General features: G+C 36.3%; 2 protein-coding genes across 7 annotated transcripts; both read left to right on the forward strand.

The window, feature by feature from the left end:
* Positions 1-1,318: 1,318 nt before the first annotated feature.
* On the forward strand, positions 1,319-5,488 carry LOC107713583 (poly(U)-specific endoribonuclease-B). Its single transcript, XM_016519137.1, has 6 exons — positions 1,319-1,420; positions 1,947-2,031; positions 2,880-3,001; positions 3,218-3,330; positions 4,231-4,384; positions 5,237-5,488. Exons 1-6 carry the CDS (start codon positions 1,319-1,321, stop codon positions 5,486-5,488), a joined length of 828 nt encoding a protein of 275 aa, XP_016374623.1.
* Positions 5,489-7,401: 1,913 nt separating this feature from the next.
* LOC107713601 (E3 ubiquitin-protein ligase RNF14) lies at positions 7,402-22,546 on the forward strand. 6 transcript variants are annotated; one of them, XM_016519163.1, is made up of 9 exons: positions 9,020-9,145; positions 10,977-11,137; positions 11,211-11,341; positions 13,654-14,151; positions 15,672-15,900; positions 17,312-17,484; positions 20,128-20,258; positions 22,016-22,092; positions 22,123-22,546. In XM_016519163.1, the coding sequence occupies exons 2-8, from the start codon at positions 10,987-10,989 to the stop codon at positions 22,074-22,076; spliced, it is 1,374 nt and encodes a 457-aa protein (XP_016374649.1). In that variant the 5' UTR covers positions 9,020-9,145; positions 10,977-10,986; the 3' UTR covers positions 22,077-22,092; positions 22,123-22,546. The 6 variants fall into 6 exon arrangements, with proteins under 6 accessions (XP_016374650.1, XP_016374649.1, XP_016374648.1 ...); XM_016519164.1 differs by lacking the exon at positions 9,020-9,145 and adding an exon at positions 7,402-7,527 and having other exon boundaries at positions 22,016-22,546; XM_016519162.1 differs by having other exon boundaries at positions 9,021-9,145; positions 22,016-22,546.
* The last annotated feature ends 532 nt before the right edge of the window (positions 22,547-23,078 follow it).

Genomic DNA, 23,078 nt, shown 5'->3' on the forward strand with positions numbered 1-23,078 from the left:
CAAATTTATAGCTCAAGACGTATTTTACAAATTCTGCCTGTTGTTTTCCAATCGTACTGAAGAATGACCCAAATGAATTTGCTTAATGCTTAATGACAATTAGGTAACTAAAAGGGTTGCAGGCTTTTCGTTGAGTGTGTCGTTTCTAACTCCTTGCTTTGAGCAGTGACCCTAGTCACAACATTCCCTCTCGTATCTTCTTGCTTAAATTAGAACCTTTTCTACAAGATTGTGAGTTTGTAGGAAGCTCCTGATGCAGCTGGCCCCTGTTCTCCCAATAATAACCTGTTATAACTGTACCCTTGTGTAGTAAATCCAGTCTGAGTGTTTTGGGGGTTGGCTCAGGCTTTAGAAGAAAGTACACAGCATTAGGTAATGAGACAATACCTCACGAAAACAAACACAAAGCACTTGTACCGCACGGTAGAAGCACATTCAAAAGCACCACAACCTGCTCTAATCCCTTTGGCTAGAGTTGCTGACACTGGCTAACGCTTTAGAATAGGCCCTCTCTCATGATGTGTGAAGATCACCGCATCTAACCCAACCAGTCCATGTTCAGCAGCACCATTGCACTAAGCTGTCGTGGCCCTCACTGTTATTACGAAAACAATCCAAAATATACCGCTAACCCATTTCGCTGAGAGGAACCAGGTCAGTGGATACATGTATTTTTTTATATATTGAATAGTTTTCAGGCGTCAGTTCAGAACATGGTGTTTAGAAATGTATCGTTCTAAAAAAACTGCACTCTGAAAATAATAATGCAACTACAACTAATGTTTTCATTTATTTTCTTTGATTTTCATTAGTGCTGTGAAAAACGATTAATCGCGATTAATCGCATCCAAAATAAAAGTTTTTGTTTACATAATATATGTATGTGTGCTGTGTATATTTATTATGTATATATAAATACACTCACATGCATGTATATATTTTGAAACTATTTATACTATTTATATAATTAATATATAAACATAACCTATTTTTCTGAAATATATACATGCATGTGTGTGTATTTATATATACATAATAAATATACACAGCACACATACATATATTATGTAAACAAAAACTTTTATTCTGGATGCGATTAATCACGGTTAATCGTTTGACAGCACTAATTTTCATATATTTAATTTATTTCTCCTCTAAATAGTTGGTCACTTACCAAATTACCAGATATTTTCATATCAAAATCAGCTTTCTTTAATGAAACATCAAGTGAACGTATATTGAGTAAAGCAGTTAATTGCAAGTTTAATGGTATATTTTAACACCTGTAGTGAATCCTTAGGAATTAAAAAAGACAAAAATGATTGAAGGCGATCGAGAACTTTCAGCTATGATTCAGGAGCTCTGGGACAATGACATCAATCGGCTGAGACCTGGGATTGATTATCGCATATCTCTGCAGGTAATTCTCACATTTTCCCTGTGTGAACTTTACAGGTTCCCTGATAATAAATAAGTAACTCTGAGTAATAGTTAACACCTGTTTTCTGTTGCATCCTTTGCATTTTACACCAATGAAGTGACATTGCTATTTTATGCTTGTTGACCTAAGGTCATAAGGTCAGAGAAAGTGCGAACAAACTGAGATGAGCATTGTTCTTCAGAAAAACCTTTCACAATGACACTTTTGGGCATTGCTGCCAAATGTAAACTTGGATGCTTACTAGGACTGTTAATGATAGAGTAATTATATGATGTAATCACAACTTGGCTGCAAGAATGAAAATGTATTAACTGTAGCTGTACTTATTAATCATATTAACATACATTTTCTGATTAAGGTGCATATTCTGGTTAAGCATCTGTTCTGGTGTTTACGTTCTAACCAGCAATTAAAACGAGCCTGTTTTTACATATAATAATAATAATTCAAGTTTACCCAGAGATTTATTATAATACAAATATTACATTTTTGCTTTATGTCACAGGGCAAAGCCGATGACAGTGATGGAGCAGGGCTGCCTTTATTCACATTTGTTGACGAAAAAAATTTCAAAAAGGAGACTTTCTTGGGTAAGGGAATCAGCTAATATGTATCATTTTGTTCATTTAAAGATACACTGCGGAAGACTTTTCCTTTTAAAACCATGTTCTTGCCCCGTCCACACAAATACAGCAACTTCAGTTGACTAAGTGACCTCATCTAATTAATTTTTAATGAGAGCTTGAGACTTTTGGAGAGAAGTTTAGTTTAGTTGAACTTTGTGCAAATAAGGAGTGACTCTCAGGTGGTTCAGTTTTTCAAAACTTTGAATCAACTGAACCAATTTCGATGTCAAAACAGCACGTTTTTTAATTTGTAGGGCTTGTTTTGTGTGTTTTATGGAGGACTTAGCTAGTCATGTCAATAAGAGACAATGAGCTATTCCTACTAGCTACTAAAAGCCATTTAGGCACTGGTGCATGGGTTAAGTTAGATTGCCTCCTAGCGGCGAACCACTGAAATCGTGAAAAGTTTCGGAAAGCATTGCAATCACATTGCAATCTCAAACCATCAGATTCATCCACATAGAAAAGCAGCGCAAAAACACACCTGATGTAAACCTTACCTTCCTCTGCATGTCACTTAATTTTGTTTAGATGTGAGCACAGAGTTCCTTTAAGAATCAGTAACAAAAGAAATGTCTTTCATCGTGTTGTTTGATGGTTATTTCTTCTCTAACGAGTGAAACAAACTTGACAAACAGAAAGATCAACTTCAGATTTTGAAAATTGAATTAGACCATTTTAAAATCTGCAGGGCTCAATGCACCTATACGACAGGATTGGAAATAATATGAACTCAGCAAATATAGGTAGGCGACTAATTTAGAGATGAAGCTGAAATGCTTGCATAGAACAATGATATTGTGTCGTTTCAGCTTTTATCTCACTTCTGGACAACTATGAAAGTGATACCGGTGAACCGGAGATTGTCACACCAGAGGAAGAACTGGAAAACCACAAGTTCCTGGATTCGATCATAAAGACCCTCACTATGAAGGTAATAAAAGAGCCAAGAAAATAATCCATCACTGATCAGGAATGATTCGGCTGTGTTTTTCATAATACCAGACACTGTTTTAGAACTTTATTTCTTGTCACGTACTATGCATAGAAGTAAAACTAAAAAGAGAAATGAATCTATTATCCCTTACGGTTTCTGTAAGATAGTGTACTGAATAGTCATTTGCAACTATTGTATATTTCCTAATATTAGATGGCCCACAGATATCTAGTGAGGAAGCATCTCTCTCCAGAGGACACCGCAGACTTCAAGAAGCAGCTCTATCACATTTGGTTTGAGCTGTACGCCAGGAGAGGATCCAGTAAGTAAGTACAGAGGATTCAGAACAACTGACAGGAGATTATTTGGGGCCAGAGTCACGTAATATGTGAAAGGGATCGTCCATCCCAAAATTAACATTCTGTCATAATTGACTCACCCATGTCATTCCAAATTGTTTTTGTCTGTGGAATGTAAAAAAAAAATAGAAGACTGAATTTTTTTTTTTTTTTTTTTTTTTTTTGGTAACGGTGTGTAAAGATGTGTTTTGGTAGTAGAATATTGCTCATTAGCAGGCCCATGCTAACCAGACAAACCCTGCTTTTTGAATATTTCATCTTTTTGAATGGTTATTTTGCATTTTTAATTTTATATTACACAAATGTCTTAACTAGACTTTTGCCAGACTGATAAATTAATGAGTACATCATATGCAGTACAATATAGTTTGCTGTTCTGAACATATCCCTAATGTTGCTTGTCCTTTTATAAAAGCTATAATTTGGTTAGAATTATTCCAATTACAAGTGCAATTATTTACAAATTCTTAAGGTCTCACATATATTCCTAAGATTAGAAGAAAATGACAGGCTTTGGTTATTAAAGTTATTTTTGGTCAAGGCTGGCTTTACAAAATGAGACGAAATGCAGATCATATTATACCATTGGAAAAAAAAATCTGCTTCTCTCTTATGAAAGTAGCATGAATATGAAAAGATATGTCATTTGTCTTATTTATAGCCTGGCACAGATAGCCAAACGACATTAAATATGTTAACATAATTAAATATGTATATATTAAATATGTTAAATGACATTAATTAGATATCATTGGCACATAACTCCACCCCTTTCTTACAGCTTCATTAATAATACTGAGTAAAGATATTCAAATATCCAAGTCATTCTTAAAAGCTATATTTTGTTTGTTTCTCTCTCCACACAAGACCGGACTCATCTGGTTTCAAGCATGTCTTTGTAGGAGAGACGAGAGGAGATCACACTGTCATTGGCTTTCACAACTGGATTCAGTTGTACTTACAAGAGAAACTAGGACACATTGGCTACAAAGGATACAGTGTGAATGCCAAATCGCCACAGGTATAGAGCCGTTCGATTAATTTAGCTATCGTAGTGCTTTTTTCTTTGTGGGTTTGTTTTTATTTGTTTCTAGAGCAGCACATGATAAGACAAAATATAGGAAGACGACACCATAAATACAAAACAAACACAAAACAAAATAAAATTGAGGATTCTGAAAAGTGGAAGGAAATTAAGGAGAAAAATAATAATAAATTAAATGAAACAAATACACACAAAATAAATCAATAATAAAAATAATTATTATTTTAATAATTTGATAATAAATATAAATATAATAAATATAAATGTAATATAAATATAATAAGTAGTGTGTGTGTGTGTGTGTGTGTGTGTGTGTGAGAGAGAGAGAGAGTGTGTGTGTGTGTGTGTGTGTGTGTGTGTGTGTGTGTGTGAGAGAGAGAGAGAGTGTGAGTGTGAGTGTGTGTGTCTGTGTGTGTGTGTGTACATATATAACTTAATATAACTTACTTAATGTTATACTTATACTTAATATAACATCTATAACTTAATGTTAAAGGAACACCTGAAACATGAAAATTCTGTCATCATATACTCACCTCCATGTCGTTCCAAAGTCATAAGATTTTCTTTCTTTTGTGGAACAAAATTGAACATACAATAGAATAGAATAATATTCAATGGTGTCCAAAAGCTTTTTATACAACTCCAAATCTTCAGAAGCAGCACAATCATTATGATAGACAGAGCGAAACATCAAACCTCACTGGCTCTTGCATGTCACGTGACTTAACGTGTCATCACACAAGCACCAAAGAGGTTTGGTGTTATTTTTTAATGCATATTCTTTCTTTTTTTTCTAAATTTCCTTACGTTCAATCTCATTCCCAGCCGGATGAGAACAAGCACATTTTGGCTCTGCAGTTCAGCTGGAAGAATGGAATCAAGCCCAAAGGAAGCATCTTCATCGGTGTGAGCCCAGAGTTTGAGTTTGCTCTGTACACTCTGTGTTTCCTCACGTCTCCAAACGAGCGAGTCAAAGTCTCCTTCAGCGTCTATGAGGCGGAGATCGTCTGTCACCACTACAACCAGAAGCACATTGGCACCACCTATCCTGTGCTCGTCAAATACCTCAATGTATAACCACACACAGGGCCAAGCGATTCATAGTTCATTATTTCAGAGTGGCTTGGTTATAAGTATTGATGTTATGTTTTAATCTCAAAAACAATAAACTAAAAGACCATCAATGCCATAGCCTTGTGTCTAAATGAATCTTGACTGCATGTGTTCCTCTTCATTACCGTCTCATTTTCATACACTGATTCATATTTCTTGTTCACAGTATTCTGAGGTCATGTTTTGAAGCGTGTCTTCTCCAGATTGGTTAAAGCACGAACCAATCATATCCAAGTGTGGGTTTGATCTACTGAACGAATGCACCATGCTTCGGTGAATCAGTCATCTCGTTCGTCAAGTTATCCTCGACTCGGCAATGCTTGAAGGCTTTGGCAGTACGAATGTAAAAGTATTGGTCATGCCAATAAAGGAACTTAACCCTCAATTGGTCCTTAGGGTCAATATGACCCCAATTGAAAATGAATGGGAAATGCGAAAAAATCTCTAAATTTTTTTTTCATTTGTAAAAAAAAAATCAATAAATCTGAAAATATCCTCACAGAAGTGAAGGCCTAGTACTAGACCACAAATACAATCTGGAACGAGCATACTCACTCACGTGCATACACACACACACACACGCACACACTCTCTCTCTCTCTCACACACACCCACCATTCATATCTGCTTATTGCAGTTGTTTTTTGTTTTTGTTTTTTTTGGGGGGGGGGGTTTTGGTGTTGTTTTCATTTACATTTAAGTAAAATAAAATTGTTTTGATTTTTACTTTTTAGATTGAAAAAAAAGATGTGCCTGCGATCAAGTTTTAGTCACAAATTTATGTGGCATTATTGCAAAAGCGGGCACTTCAAAATACCTCAAACAACAAACTAACCTTTGAGAAAAATACTTTTTTTTATGTATTTTATAATATTTCAATGTATATTTACAACACATATCTCAGAAAAGTTGTGGGAGCAGCAGTGGACCACTTCCAGAACAAATGAATGGATCTCTATGGGCCTCTGCTGGATATATATGTTCATTACACTATTCTTTCAAAAACTGTCATTTCTACAAGTTTTTCTCTAACCAGCAGATGGCAGAATTCTACACCTAACACCTAGATCAATATCCAGAAACAACTTAAATCTAATTTAGATCATCATTTAAGTGATTTTTTCATACAAATGTGATATTTCACACGCCAGCTAATGGTGTAGTTGAGGAATTTTGTGGTAAATAGGTACAAAAGTACTTCATATCTCCCAAAACACAGCTTTAATGTATAGATGAGAAGTAAACAAAAAAAATGATATATTATTTGTATGATTAAAAATGTATATATTTTTCACAATTACTCTATCAATTTTGGGGTCACACTGATTTGTAAACAGTAAATGAGGGACATTTGAGAGTTAAGTGAGTCGCTCTTGTTTAGAAAAGAGGGAAAGGGTGCAATGCAAAGACAGTATAAACTAAACCCAAGCCTGAATATAAGGAAACAAGATCTGTTTCGCTGTCGTTTGTGGGGTGCTTCAAGTTCTGTCTTTATCTGTAATGTGAGCCAGTTGCACTCGTTTGTGAATAAAATCAATCAATAAATAAAGTGGGGCATGTCGATCGCTTAACTAAAAGGAGTCTTTTTTCACAACAAGGGCAGAATAATTGTGTAAATGTACAATGACAACACATTATAATGATAACTAGACTCTCCTGCAATGTATTTTAGACTATGAGTGTCTTTCATAAAGCTCGATCAAAGCCATGCTCAGCAGAAAAATCTGTTAAATAAAGAGGCAAGAGTGTTCAGTATACTGTGAATAATATCTAAAAGATACAGGATTAATAAAGAGGATTTAAGAATGATTATATAAGTTTTTTGTTTCTCATTCCCTCAACTTCAATGCTCCACACTCCGTCCCAGTAGGTGGCAGAATCTGCACCCAAAGCGGGTTTGCCAACCGGAAGCAGCAGCAGCCTGTCAAACACAAGCTCCTCCCATCGGGCCTGCTGTGAGATCGCAGTTGTCCACTGTAGAGCTGCTTTGGGAATAGAGAAAGGTACGTGTTTTATAAGTTAATATCTTAATAGGTCACAATTCAGATAAAAAAAGGAAAGAACCAGTCGTAGGGTGACACAGCGCGGTAAAGTCACGCTCGATATTCGGCTGTTCTGCTTAAGGGATCGTCTAAAAATTCCACGCACGGTACAAAACGTAAGCCATGTCCAATCCTTAATTCAACACCTCTGAATTGGCACACAGCTTCTATTAAAACTGTATACATCACATGTAGTAAGTCAGTGTGGTCGCTGGGAACCTACGACAACTTTTTAAATATGAAGATAACATGTAGGTAAAATAACGTTTTTTCACCCTATACTGTGTCTGTATATAGAATTATTATATTGGATTATATTGGCAAAAGTTCCCCTGTAAAAAGACTGTGTGGTTAATTTGGAGCCTAGTAAAGTACATGTATTACCAAAATAAAAAAACAAATTCCTAAAAGTGAATCCACAACATTTCAATCGCCCCCTGGTGGCCGGCTGCGATATAGGTCATAAACTATGGGATGTGTACACTTCAAATATATTTTTGGTTGCTTGAACTTCAAATAGATGCAATAAAAGGATAAGGTAATATTAAAAATATATGTTCCGAGGATGAACGAAAGTCTTATGGTGTTGGAATGGCATGAGGGTGACTAAATGATGACAGAATTTTAATTTTTTTGTGAACTCTCCCTTGGACAGCGCCGACGTTTTACCGTAGTGATTGGATTTTTGAGACGGTCCCTTACTCACCATGCTATGATAGCATGTTAGCGTATTCTTGAGTATTAAAATGCAGCTATAAGAAGCGGTTTTAGGTATGTTCGTATACAATAGTTGAATATTGTTTAAACTTACTCCGGTATTGGTATCTTTGCAAGACTGTCACCTCTCCAGAACAGAAGGAGAAAGCAAATATACTGCGAAATCAATTTTGGGGTCACACTGATTTGTAAACAGTAAATGAGGGACATTTGAGAGTTAAGTGAGTCGCTCTTGTTTAGAAAAGAGGGAAAGGGTGCAATGCAAAGACAGTATAAACTAAACCCAAGCCTGAATATAAGGAAACAAGATCTGTTTCGCTGTCGTTTGTGGGGTGCTTCAAGTTCTGTCTTTATCTGTAATGTGAGCCAGTTGCACTCGTTTGTGAATAAAATCAATCAATAAATAAAGTGGGGCATGTCGATCGCTTAACTAAAAGGAGTCTTTTTTCACAACAAGGGCAGAATAATTGTGTAAATGTACAATGACAACACATTATAATGATAACTAGACTCTCCTGCAATGTATTTTAGACTATGAGTGTCTTTCATAAAGCTCGATCAAAGCCATGCTCAGCAGAAAAATCTGTTAAATAAAGAGGCAAGAGTGTTCAGTATACTGTGAATAATATCTAAAAGATACAGGATTAATAAAGAGGATTTAAGAATGATTATATAAGTTTTTTGTTTCTCATTCCCTCAACTTCAATGCTCCACACTCCGTCCCAGTAGGTGGCAGAATCTGCACCCAAAGCGGGTTTGCCAACCGGAAGCAGCAGCAGCCTGTCAAACACAAGCTCCTCCCATCGGGCCTGCTGTGAGATCGCAGTTGTCCACTGTAGAGCTGCTTTGGGAATAGAGAAAGGTACGTGTTTTATAAGTTAATATCTTAATAGGTCACAATTCAGATAAAAAAAGGAAAGAACCAGTCGTAGGGTGACACAGCGCGGTAAAGTCACGCTCGATATTCGGCTGTTCTGCTTAAGGGATCGTCTAAAAATTCCACGCACGGTACAAAACGTAAGCCATGTCCAATCCTTAATTCAACACCTCTGAATTGGCACACAGCTTCTATTAAAACTGTATACATCACATGTAGTAAGTCAGTGTGGTCGCTGGGAACCTACGACAACTTTTTAAATATGAAGATAACATGTAGGTAAAATAACGTTTTTTCACCCTATACTGTGTCTGTATATAGAATTATTATATTGGATTATATTGGCAAAAGTTCCCCTGTAAAAAGACTGTGTGGTTAATTTGGAGCCTAGTAAAGTACATGTATTACCAAAATAAAAAAACAAATTCCTAAAAGTGAATCCACAACATTTCAATCGCCCCCTGGTGGCCGGCTGCGATATAGGTCATAAACTATGGGATGTGTACACTTCAAATATATTTTTGGTTGCTTGAACTTCAAATAGATGCAATAAAAGGATAAGGTAATATTAAAAATATATGTTCCGAGGATGAACGAAAGTCTTATGGTGTTGGAATGGCATGAGGGTGACTAAATGATGACAGAATTTTAATTTTTTTGTGAACTCTCCCTTGGACAGCGCCGACGTTTTACCGTAGTGATTGGATTTTTGAGACGGTCCCTTACTCACCATGCTATGATAGCATGTTAGCGTATTCTTGAGTATTAAAATGCAGCTATAAGAAGCGGTTTTAGGTATGTTCGTATACAATAGTTGAATATTGTTTAAACTTACTCCGGTATTGGTATCTTTGCAAGACTGTCACCTCTCCAGAACAGAAGGAGAAAGCAAATATACTGCGAATAACGTGAAACGAACGACGCTGTTTGACAGTGTTTATCACGTTTGTTAACATTAATTTAGGTTAGTACATCGTTTTTGCCAATGTGTTTCCCTTCAAATGGAGTCGGAAATATAGTAGTTATGAGTTTCAAACACGTGTATGGCCAAGCGAAGAACTATTTACAAAAACTCGGAATTCTCCCAATTCGCCTACTCTGCCCTTGAAGTATACACTATTAATTTCGTTAAGAAAACATATATAACGTTCGTTTTGAGTGTGCAGCAAGCAAGCTTTGGGACAATACTTCCACGTAATAAAATCGCTCTCTGTCGCATAGTTATGTATTCTGACTGTCACCATAAACATAAACCGGCTTGTCAATCATCCTGTCACACTTAAAGGGACAGTTCACCAAAAAAAACACTGCTGTCAATTTACTCACCCTCAGGCCAGCCAAGATGTAGGCAACTTCCTTTCTTCAGTAGGACACTAAAGATGAACCCATGGTCCTTGGTGATTCATAATATGCAAGTCACAGAGTACAAGAAACACAAAAATAAAAACCCGCAGCTCCTGGTGATACATTGAGATGTTAAAGGCATAGTTCACCCAAAAATGAAAATTACCCCATAATTTACTCACCCTCAAGCCATCCTAGGTGTATATGACTTTCTTCTTCCAGACAAATCCAATCGGTGTTATATTTAAAAACGTCCTGGCTCTTCAAAGCTTTATAATGGCAGTGAATGGGTGTTATTTTTCAGTAGTCCAAAAGACGTCAAATAAAGTGCATCCATCCATCATAAAAAGTGCCCCACATGGCTCCGGGGTTGAATACAGGCCTCCTGAAGGGAACCAATGCATTTTTGTAAGAAAAATATCCATATTTAGAACTTTATAAACCGTAATCTCTTTTTTTTTTTTAATCTCAGGAATGTTCAAATGTCAGTCGACCAGGAAGCACAAGAAGATGAACTGCTTGCTCTAGCGAGCATCTACGATGAAGAGGAGTTTCGCAGAGCCGAGTCGGGAAAAGAGGGCGAGATCCATCTGTGCCTGGAGCTTCCGCCGAGCTTCAAACTGCTAGTCAAGGGTGAGGCTTTATAAGCAGGTGCTCAAACCTTGTTCTAACATCATAGAGTCTATAATGTGTCCTTGTATTACAGGACAGAATTCCACAGAGCATAATATATCATTTTTACCTCCGCTGGTTCTGAGTTTTGAATTCCCGGCTGACTACCCTTCAGCATCGGCTCCGGTTTTTACTGTAAGCTCCAAATGGCTCACGAGAGTCCAGGTGAGTCCTGTTTAGTGATGTCCTGAAAGCGGTGTCATTTCATTGTTGTCATTTGCTCTTTTATATATCTAATTCATTCTTTTTGATTTTGTAGCATTGAATAAAACTGGATATGCTCACTTCTCAGTGCTTGCTCTTTTACTGACTGTCAACAACAACCTGAGACAAAAGTCTCTCCCTAAACTTTTATTCTTGTTGGATAAACTGTTTCATTTAGACATTACGTCACTTCACTACTATACTTAACCCTCTGGTGGCGTTTGGGTCATTTTGATCCCAATTTTTTTTTTCTCTCCAATTTTTCTCCAGATTTTTTGGATAATTTTTTTACTTTTTGGGGATTTTTCCCACCTTGTTACACTTGTGATGTAAAAATGTCCGGCCTACAAAAAAGAGCTCATAAATTACTTGTTATATTATCACCAAATATTGGATTCAATCTTTTTATCAACTTGTTTTCTTTCAATTAGGACAGGTTTTGTGTTTCTTTTTAGAGCTGATTGATCATAGACCTCATTGATCTGAGCTTATGCACCTGTTTTCGAGTGAAAAAACATTATTTGTGCATAATTTTGTCAATATTAGACAAAATATGAAAAAAAATGGTACAAAATGACACAAAGTCACGCTTGTGGTGTTCTCGGGTCAAACATGGCCAGCTTACGAGAACAGAAGAGTTATGCAATATTATCACCAAATACTGGATTCAATCTTTTTGTCAACTTGTTTTCTTTCAATTAGGACAGGTTTTGTGTTTATTTTTTAAAGGGATTCATCGTAGGCCTCATTGATCAAAAATGACATCCAATGAAAGTGAATGGGGGAGATCGAAAAACAGAATGAACGGTTTAAAGACTCAATCAAAGACAGTCCCTTGTGGCGTAACAATGTAACTGCACTGATTGACAGCCCGTCTAGAACGCACAGGTGAAATATCTGCAGAAAGTCTCTTGTCCAGTCGATTCGAGGATCAGAACTAACTGTTATACATGTAGGCTAACAATTAATGGCCCCTTTTCATAAGACTGTGGTGACTCGTTTCAACGGTCATCAGCATCGTAAATCCTCGATAAAAAAAAAATTTGACGTCAATCTCTCTGACTGTCGTTATCAGTCTCTATTCCCCCCCTTTTTTAAAAGTCATGAAAACACTATCATGGAGTTTTTATTTTGAGCTATTTGGGAATGCAAAAAAAATGTTTGTGGTAGTCTCCCATTCACTGCTATAGAAGTTTACCCAACTGTGACGACTTCTGCTGCTGAGAAACCTGGAAATGTGAAAAATGTCAGGTTTATGTTCTGTTATTTTGACATTCTCTTCTGTTTATTTCACTTCCTGTATCTATGGCCTATTCAGTTTCAGTTTCATTTGTTTCTGAATAATGTCCTTGTTACATCGTAACACACACAAAGATTATATATACATATATATATGGTGATAAAAGGCATATCGCGCTATTGAGCCACTCAAAATTACCGCAAGGGAAATTCCTTCACCGCGACAGCCCTACGTGTGCTTGCAGACATAAAGGACCTGTGCATGAGTGGATGCATGCGTACTCGAGCTACAACACACACATGAGATGAACTAAATCATCAGATCAGTGAGGCCTACGATCAGTCCGTTTCAAAAATAAATACAAAACCTCTCCTAATTTAAAGAGAACACGTTGACAAAAAGATTTAATCTGATATTTAGCATAACGAGGGATTCACAAGCATTTTTTTAAATCAAATCATGAGGTACCAAGAGATTCCGACCCCTAGTTAAAACTGAATACTTGTACTTATGTACAATTGCATTCATGCGGAAAAAATAATACTTTTTACTACATTACAATTTGATGCAGACTTAAAAATGCAAAGACTATATGTCATCATGGCTTAAATTTCTCCTGTGTTAACTAACAAGCCAATCAGCCATACTCACATTAATTTAACTTTCCTTTTATTTAAACAGCCAACAACATCTAATTTAGTGTAAACACGGATAAAGGCAGCAGTTTTTTAGAAGAGTAGTTTACCAAAAAATAAACGTGTCTTAATTTTCCCACCATTATTGTCATTGCAAACCTGCATGACTTTCTTCATTGGATCACCAAAGGAAAAGTTATTTTCCCAACTATCCCAAAAGTGGATGGTAACCAGAGGGTCATAGCAGCTTTGACTGGTGAATGCTGCTAGTTTGGGGTAATCGGTTTGTTCAGCTAGTGGAAGTCTGGGAGGATATTTGGGAACCCTGTTCAAGTGTATTTGGTGATCTTTTTCTGCTGCTGTAGCATTGCGATAACCTTCCGCTCTCACTCCATCAGATCACTGCACTTTGCAGGAGACTGGACGAGCTTTGGGAGGAGAACCAAGGCAACGTGGTTCTTTTTACCTGGATGCAGTTCCTAAAGGAAGAGACTCTGGACTTCCTGGGAATCCAGTCACCGCTGGAAATCCAGAGCATTGAGAGTCAGCCTCAGTGTGAATCTGGCCCAAAACAAGCAGTAGACCTTTCCGGAGAAAAAAGTAAAGATTTGGACCCAAGAGCCGTGCAAGAAGTTGACGCTCGCACAGATATACTGACTCAGCTGCTGGATTTTGATGAAGCTCAGAAGCAGAAGGTGTTTGATGGGAAGGTGTTCTGCTGCGGCATCTGTTACTCTGAGAAGCTCGGATCCGACTCTCTGCTCTTCAAAGAGTGTCAGCATGTGTACTGCAAGGCCTGCATGAAGGAATACTTTCAGATCCAGATAAGAGACGGAAAAGTCCAGTGCCTTAACTGCCCTGAGCCAAAGTGCATGTCCATGGCCACTCCTTCACAGGTATCTTCTGTCTGTTTTTGTGTGATTGTGCTATAGTGTGAGTATGGATAGGTTATGTAGGGCTTGACGATGAGACTCGGGCCCACTTGAAATGACAGATGACGGTTTATCATTCGCTCATTTTTAAGTTGCCAGTGTCGATTTATAGAAGACACACGAGAATAGAACTCAGTACTGAGTGAACAGAAAAATACACACAAAATTGTCAAAATGCCCACCTTGACGAGCATCCACAAGCCTTTGGGAGAAAATCTGATGCGCGTCAATGTATTACATCTACGCATTAGGTTTTAAAGTGAGCAGTGTAATATACATGCTGCTGTCTGTGTCATTAATGTTAATCAAAAAACGAAAATCACTCACTGCTCTTGACTGAATCACTTCTGTAGCTTTAAAAGCATTACTCTGTATTTAATCTATGCAGTGAAGACTGTACAGTATTATTTTATATTTGATTATTCAATTTCTGTAGGATTTCTTGTTAGACCTCCCTGAAAAAGCACTGTTTATTTCATGTGTATCTTTGTTGTATTTATTTGTGCTATTTCTTGTAATTTGTTATTATTTTATTGCTGACTGATTAATTGTCTTTAATAATGTTTAAACTTTAAATTAGTTAGACTAGTAGTTTTTCCTGTGATACTGTAATTGGAATGGAGAATTGAGAAATTTCACTGGTAACTAGGGGTGTGCGATATTGACCAAAAATGAAAACACATTTTTTTTATAATTATGGCCCTGTCTTAATGAGTTATTCATTGAATCATTCATTCAAATGATTCATTCAAAACGGCTGATTCATTTAGAAAAGAAGCAAGTTGCTGTGTTCATGAATGGATTATTGAATCATTTACTCAAATGATTCGTTCAAAAACCGATTCATTCAGGAACGAAACATTGCAGTGTTGCTCTGAGACGCACAAATGTTCTGCACCAGCTTTGTTTGGAACTATTTTCATTGGCGAAACAGAAAAACACAATAATGTGCTCGCTCAATATTAACTTCATGTTTGTTGAACAAAGCTAATATCACATTCGCGATCATGCTCATGTGCTGATATTCAGGAAAATGACTGGCACTCTTGCTTGTGTGAAACTGTATCATATCTTATAAATATAAATATAAAAAACAAAAGCCCATATAGAGATATATTTAGCTGGGCATTCTAACTGTATTCTATTCTAATAGGCACAGTCGACGCTTTTGGACTCTCGAGACGTTTTTTAAATTTGTTTTTGCAAGTGAGTGACATCCTTGATCGTGTCAGCTTGTATATCGTTAAAACAACAATTACGATATTATCGTAGACGTTACATTTCGCACACCCCTACTGGTAACTACAATTTTGATGCCTTAATATTATTTATTAGAATTGTTAGTGAAGAACAACAAAGCAATATTTTTATTGTAAATATCTTAACCTTGAGCAAATATCCTTGAGCCCTGTTATGACTCTAAAACTCTTCGGCTGCATTCTGAATATAGTTTTAAGACTGACATCAGTATGCTCATATAATAGGTGAAACTTCTCGTGGGCGAAGATGAGTTTGCGCGCTATGATCGTCTTCTGCTGCAGTCGAGTCTGGACCTGATGGCGGATGTGGTGTATTGTCCCCGCATGAGCTGCTGTATGGCTGTGATGGTCGAGCCTGACTCCACTATGGGCATCTGTCCCGCCTGCAGATATGCCTTCTGTACCCTCTGTAAGCGGAGCTATCATGGCCTCTCTCACTGCATAGCGACTGCTGGTAAGAGGATATTTAGGTTGGCTTGAGAAAGCCAACCTACTGATCTGCTACTTAAGCTTTTTATTATTATTATTCTTAGACTAAATTTCTAAACGCTACTACTCCTAGAGCTTTCAAGCTAGAACCACCAAACTCAGCCCAGCTCTTCACACTGATTAGTGTGCTATATCTTTTCTAACTGATCCGACTTATGGTTTTCATAAAAATGTAGATTAAAAATCATAAAAATCCCATAGACTTACATTGACGGAATGTTCAGATGAGCCAAGACTATTCCAACTGTCAAAATTCAAATGTAAACAAACTGAAGCCTTTAGACTCAATCAAGCTTCCCTTCTATGTACGATTTCAAATCCATTTAAACTCATTCAAACTCTTATCTATCTATCTATCTATCTATCTATCCTAGCGACATGCTAATCATGCTAGAAACAGGCTAGTAACTTGCTAATCATGCTTGCAAAATGCTAGTAGCATGCTAGCAACATGTTAATCATGCTAGAAACATGCTAGCGACATGCTAGTAACTTGTTAATCATGCTAGGAACATGTTAGTAGCATGCTAGAAACAGGCTAGCAACATGCTAGTAACTTGTTAATCATGCTTGCAACATGCTAGTAGCATGCTATCAACATGTTAATCATGCTAGAAACATGCTAGCGACATGCTAATCATGCTAGAAACATGCTAGCAACATGCTAGTAACTTGCTAATCATGATAGCAACATGCTAGTAGCATGCTAATCATGCTAGCAACATGGTAGTAACATGCTAATTATGTTAGAAACATGTTAGCGAAATGCTAGTAACTTGCTAATCATACTAGCGACATGCTAATCACTTGTTATTAATGTTAACAACATGCTAGTGGCATGATAATCATGCTAGAAACATGCTAGTAGAATGCCAATCATGCTAGCAACATGCTAATCATGTTAGAAACATGCTAGCGACATTCTAGTAACTTGCTAATAATGCTAGCAGCATGCTAATCATGCTAGAAACATGCTAGTAACTTGCTAATCATGCTAGAAACATGTTATCAACATCTATCTAATCTTGTTGGCAACATGTTAATCATGTTAGAAACACGCTAGCGACATGCTAGTAATTTGCTAATCATGCTAGAAACATGTTGTCAACATCTATCTAATCTATCTAAATTTTCAAACTTCGGGCTTTTACAACTGCTTTATACTTTCAGGCTAGGCTTTCTCAAGCCAACCTAAAGATCGTCTTGATGAACTTTTTTGTCTAGTTACACCTGTTGCAGCTAAATTGTAGCCTGTGTCTGATAGTAGTAAATTGGATGCTCAGTGATCAGCGTTCTTGCTACAAAATGTGCAGTACACACACTTGGTTAGTTTGTTTCCCTCTGAAGAGTTCAAAAGCTGTGCCTTTCTTTAACAGATGAGCTTCGCAGTTTGCGGGATGAGTATATGTCTGTGAGTGAAGAGGGGAAGAAGTTCCTTGAGAAGCGTTTTGGCCGACGGGTCATTCAGAAGGCGGTGGAGGAGTCTTTTAGCACAGACTGGCTGAAGGATAACTGTAAACAGTGCCCTTGCTGTGGCACTAATATACAGGTCAGTACTAAGGATGTGTGCATTAGGGGTCGACTGATTATCGGCGTCGATATTAAGCATTTTTATGGTTATCGGTATCAGTCATTTTCAAAATCGATTTGCCGATAAAATAATTTAAAAGCATTTAGAGAAAGCTTTTGTCAGAGCCCTTGTTATTCTTAATTTTGACATTAGTTTTCATTTTTACACCAGACATGTATATCGATTCAAAATATCGGTTATCGGTCTACTTTAACTGCAATAATCGGTATCCGTATCGGCCCTGAAAAATAGATATCGGTCAACCCCTAGTGTGCATACTACATATTTCCAAAATTACGAGCATGAATGACTAGGTTTTGACCGAGAAAGTGAGCCTACGCCGATGTATGATTCATCGGCAGCTCCATTTCCCACAATGCAACATGATTGTGACATCACAGCAGATCGCACTTAATCTACCCCCACATATCATATGAGTTACTTTGAGATAAAATAACACTTGCTGTTGTGTAATTTTCTATATTTTTTCCAACAGCCAAAGCATACCTATAGGCAGTGTTGGGGGTGACGCATTACAAGTAACCCTAGTTATGTAATCAGATTACTTTTTTCAAGTAACTAGTAAAGTAGCGCATTACTTTTACATCTACAATGAAATATCGGAGTTAGTTTTTCAAATAAGTAACACAAGTTACTTTGTTTTCCCATTTATTCAATGAAAGATCTCCTGTCCCCGTGTTAAGAGAAATTGTGTGTGATGTGCAGAGGAAGAGGCAGTTCTTTCAGCCTGAGGATTATTAATTTCACTTTTGGTGTGAAAGGACCTTTACAGTTGCCAAAAATATAACTTTGCGTTTTTTTGTTATTAAAAAAAACAAAATAAGTCCAGCCCAGGTGACAAAAAGTAACACAAAAGTAACGTAATGCATTACTTTCCATAAAAACGCATTTAGTTACTTTTTTATAGAGTAATGAAATATTGTAATGCATTACTTTAAAAAGTAACTTTCTACACTGCCTGTAGACATATAGAATGGTGCATACAACCAGAAGTTGATAAGGAAGATATCCCTTCTGGTTAAACTTCTGGTTTTATGCACCATTCTATATGTCTACAGGCAGTGTAGAAAGTTACTTTTTAAAGTAATGCATTACTGGTAAATAATAAATCAACTCCATTCCAAGTGATCTAGGGCTTAGGGTGTTTCAATGCAACCCACTGCACAACTAAACCAAGGATTGTATCAACATACTTTTTTCAAGTAACTAGTAAAGTAGCGCATTACTTTTACATCTACAATGAAATATCGGAGTTAGTTTTTCAAATAAGTAACACAAGTTACTTTGTTTTCCCATTTATTCAATGAAAGATCTCCTGTCCCCGTGTTAAGAGAAATTGTGTGTGATGTGCAGAGGAAGAGGCAGTTCTTTCAGCCTGAGGATTATTAATTTCACTTTTGGTGTGAAAGGACCTTTACAGTTGCCAAAAATATAACTTTGCGTTTTTTTGTTATTAAAAAAAACAAAATAAGTCCAGCCCAGGTGACAAAAAGTAACACAAAAGTAACGTAATGCATTACTTTCCATAAAAACGCATTTAGTTACTTTTTTATAGAGTAATGAAATATTGTAATGCATTACTTTAAAAAGTAACTTTCTACACTGCCTGTAGACATATAGAATGGTGCATAAAACCAGAAGTTTAACCAGAAGGGATATCTTCCTTATCAACTTCTGGTTGTATGCACCATTCTATATGTCTACAGGCAGTGTAGAAAGTTACTTTTTAAAGTAATGCATTACTGGTAAATAATAAATCAACTCCATTCCAAGTGATCTAGGGCTTAGGGTGTTTCAATGCAACCCACTGCACAACTAAACCAAGGATTGTATCAACAAAGAAAGTTTTTTTTATTTAAGCTTTATATCTTCTGAACACCTGGTGGTGCTGTCTTTAAACTTTACAGGCAGCTTCAGGATCATGCTGACAGTGATCTCTACAAAATTTTGTGCCAGTAAGTTAAAGCGTTTAAAAATATCCTAATTGAATACAAATAGCAGTTCGTCCAATCCTGGCAAAAATGGTATCGTCGGCGTGACCCAAGGAATCCATAGACACAAACATCACAATTTTTTGAAAAACATTTCAAAGGTTTTGAGCAAAAATAGCAATTTTTCAGATATTTTGACCTGTAGGGGGTGCTATTCCCAAATTAAGCATGTGCTAATGAAGTGTACCAAGTTTTGTTTTGATGGATCATGGTGTTGCTGAGATAGAGCACCTCATCCAATTTTAGGTCAGGATGTTTAATTTCACACAGTCATAACTTTTGCACAACGATGAATATCAAAATTGTATATTAGGAATGTTTTTGGTCCAGTAATTAAGACCTATAAGTGGAAAAGTACTAGTCACTGATATAGTAGCAGTAAATATGATCATATACACCTATTGATTCAATTTGTACCTGGCATTCGAATTAAAAACTGCCCCAGAAAGCTCTATAAAAATCATTTAATTGGAGAACAATTGTGGGAACCCTCTGCAAACTGAGATCTCGTGTGTTGTGCAAAGGTGCGCCCTTTCGGTAGATTCTCAGAAAAACATGCCTGAATGACTCTGTGCATGGATTGAAAGTGCTCTTTTTCCCGTTTCTGTAGAAGGTGCACGGCTGTAACAAGATGACCTGTTCGTCCTGTCAGAAGTATTTCTGCTGGATCTGTCTGGGAGCTCTCAGCAGAGTGAACCCCTACAGCCACTTCAACAACCCCAGCTCGCCCTGCTATAACCAGTGAGTACCGTCTTCAACACGCTCTTATATGTGTTTCAGAGCCTTACACGCATGCATTTATTTCTCCCAACTGTTTGCATTCACTTAAGACATAACTGTCTGGATTAATGTGGAACTTGCATGTTGTTAAAATAACCTTGTGTTACCATTTAAGCACAACAGGACATGAAAGAGAGCGTTAATACTCATGCAGAAACGATGCTCTTCCATAACTAAGAACTGCGCAACACTTGGGAAACTCAGCAGGCTTCTAAATCCATTGAAATGCATGCTTTTCCAACACCCTCTAAATGAGTAAACGGATAAACTCTGATAAAACAGATAATAAACATATAACTTTTTTGGTAAATTTCAGGGTATGTAAGTAGCTATAGCAGCTTATTTTCTGAACATTTTTTAATTTATGTTCCAGGGTTAGTTTATGAATTATTATAAGATAAAGCAATGTTTTGTTTTATTTTACCCCACACATCTTTAACCCTCCTGTTATGTGCAAATTTCAACCAATTTTAAAATATTAAAATATATCAATAAATTACTCAAATTGACAAAATAATTTATTTTTATTTACTTACCCGATATTTTAAATAAATCTGGGGACATTTAGTTGGTCCCCATGAGGAAAACAACTTGTATTTGTTTGTTTGTTTATGTTTTTTGGAAATGTAAAAATGCAGAAAGTTTTGTGTTAGGGGAATGAAAATACAGTTAGTACAGTATAAAAATTATTATGTCTATGGAAAGTCCCCATATAATATGGAAACCCAACAACAATAATTTTTGACAGATGCTTGTAAAATTGTGTGTACAGTGTTTGTAAACACATTATTGTATGAAATAGTAAAATATTAAGTATTAAACACAACAGAAAATTATTTTGCATATAATGTTTAATCTTTTTTTTGATGACATCACCAATTGGCTCAAAATGTGCACAGGCATTTAAAAAAACTTTGTAACACAAGATGTGCACGTTTATGATTTCGTCTACTACATTTAGCAAAAGTCAGAAAGATTCAAGGTTTAAAAATATAGTTATCATATTTTTTTTAGAGATGTCTAAGTTGCTTTGGGGTCAATTTGACCCAGACATCACAGGAGGGTTAAAAATAATAATAACAAAAAAATTCATAATAATAAAAATTATCATTTCACACATCCTGGGTCTGCATCTTATTTATTTTTGCAGCGGGCTTATTTCTATATAATGCATTACAATAAGTAAGTTACAGTTTTGTTACAGTTTAATTACACATACATGCTGAGTAATATTAATTATGAACATTTACTTACTCTAAGGTAATGGTTAAGTTTATGGTTAGTTGCTTTTAATTAATTTACTGTTGCTATAGTAAGCGCTTAGTCTTAAGATCAGTCTTAAAGGGATAGTTCACCCAAAAATGAAAGTTCTGTCATTAATTACTCGCCCTCTTGTCGTTCCAAACCCGTAAGACCTTCGTTCATCTTCAGAACACAAATTAAGATATTTTTGATTTGTATTTATTGATTAAATAAAAGACATTTCTCAGGCAGTAAATGTGGATCATTCAGATGAATCTGGTTTGGTCTTGACTCAGGTTCTGGCGTACATACTGTTTTACAAATCTGACTTTTAGGATGAAAAACCTTCAGGATGAGATCTACAGTACATGAGGACTCTGGTCTTAAAGTCATGTATAATAGATTTGAGATGATTAAAGGTTGATGAAATGACCTGCACACTTGCTGACTGTTTATTCGTTTATTTTCTGCTCTAGATTGTTTCAAGGAGTGGAAATGGATGAGGAAGAAGGCTTTGGGAGTGACGAAGATAACTGATCCACTATAAATGAAATGTTTAAAGCATGTTACATTATTCAGGCAGTGTTTTCATGCACATCAGACTGGACTCGACCAGAACCGAAAGCCCAAGACCTGACTTGAGTGTCAAGCATTTTTTAGCAATATATTTTTTTAATTTTCCCCTTTTTTTTGCATTTTTGCAATTCAAATTTCAGCTCATACAAGCATCCCTTCACATAGTTTCATTGAAGATTGTAAACATTTCCACTGTTGCGTACAGCCATGCAGGAAAATCAGCCTAACAGATGTGCATGCAAAACTACAGAATATATCCTATATCTTTAGTTTATGAATCGGGTTTCTTTGCTGTTATTGTCTTTTAAGAAGATGTATTGTTTATATAGGTATCCTCAGCTATTGCTGTCATTGTTAATAATGTACATTTCATCATTCGGACAAACGGTGGATGGATTTAGCAGTAAAATAAATGTTAAAGAGTTCTTGTGGCGTGCATACTGTCTTTGATTAGATGACACATCATCAAGATTTTAGGTTAAAGTTATTAAACTCACTGTTTATGTAATGCATGATGATCAGTGGGCTCTGAGCTTGTCCTCGGTAACACAGTATTACAAAATGTAATCACGAAGCTTCTCAATGCTGTACTTTATTATAATCCCTTTGAGTAGTCTATAACATAACTACACAGACTTTATTTAATATATGCAGGCTAAACAAACTGCACATGCTGAAATAATTCTGCTAGCACTACACGGTACAGTTCAGTATGCTAATATTAGTGAGTGCATTGGTTATCAGGAACTACAGCTTTTCTCAAACTAACGCGTCTGAGTTCAGAATCCTGTGTAAAAACACAATGCCACATAAAAGCCAGACTGAGTTATGCCTGCTCTGACCCACCTCAGGCCCTGCTATCACAGTACTGTATAAAGGTGCATAATAACAATTTGGTAATTAAAGACTTATTTGTTGATCATTTTACAAAGAATGGTTGAAAATTACCCATAAATACAATTA

This window comes from Sinocyclocheilus rhinocerous, unplaced genomic scaffold (assembly GCF_001515625.1).
Source record: "Sinocyclocheilus rhinocerous isolate Xijiao unplaced genomic scaffold, SAMN03320098_v1.1 scaffold599, whole genome shotgun sequence".
Classification (NCBI taxonomy): Eukaryota; Metazoa; Chordata; class Actinopteri; order Cypriniformes; family Cyprinidae; genus Sinocyclocheilus; species Sinocyclocheilus rhinocerous.

Excerpts from the sequence above, each read along its gene's own strand:
- LOC107713601 (XM_016519164.1), top strand. The coding sequence starts at position 10,987 with ATGTCAGTCGACCAGGAAGCACAAGAAGATGAACTGCTTGCTCTAGCG. Across the intron at positions 14,152-15,671 it reads CCATGGCCACTCCTTCACAG|GTGAAACTTCTCGTGGGCGA; the intron begins GTATCTTCTGTC and ends CTCATATAATAG. Across the intron at positions 15,901-17,311 it reads TCACTGCATAGCGACTGCTG|ATGAGCTTCGCAGTTTGCGG; the intron begins GTAAGAGGATAT and ends TTTCTTTAACAG.
- LOC107713583 (XM_016519137.1), top strand. The coding sequence starts at position 1,319 with ATGATTGAAGGCGATCGAGAACTTTCAGCTATGATTCAGGAGCTCTGG. Across the intron at positions 3,002-3,217 it reads TAAAGACCCTCACTATGAAG|ATGGCCCACAGATATCTAGT; the intron begins GTAATAAAAGAG and ends TCCTAATATTAG. Across the intron at positions 3,331-4,230 it reads GCCAGGAGAGGATCCAGTAA|ACCGGACTCATCTGGTTTCA; the intron begins GTAAGTACAGAG and ends TCTCCACACAAG.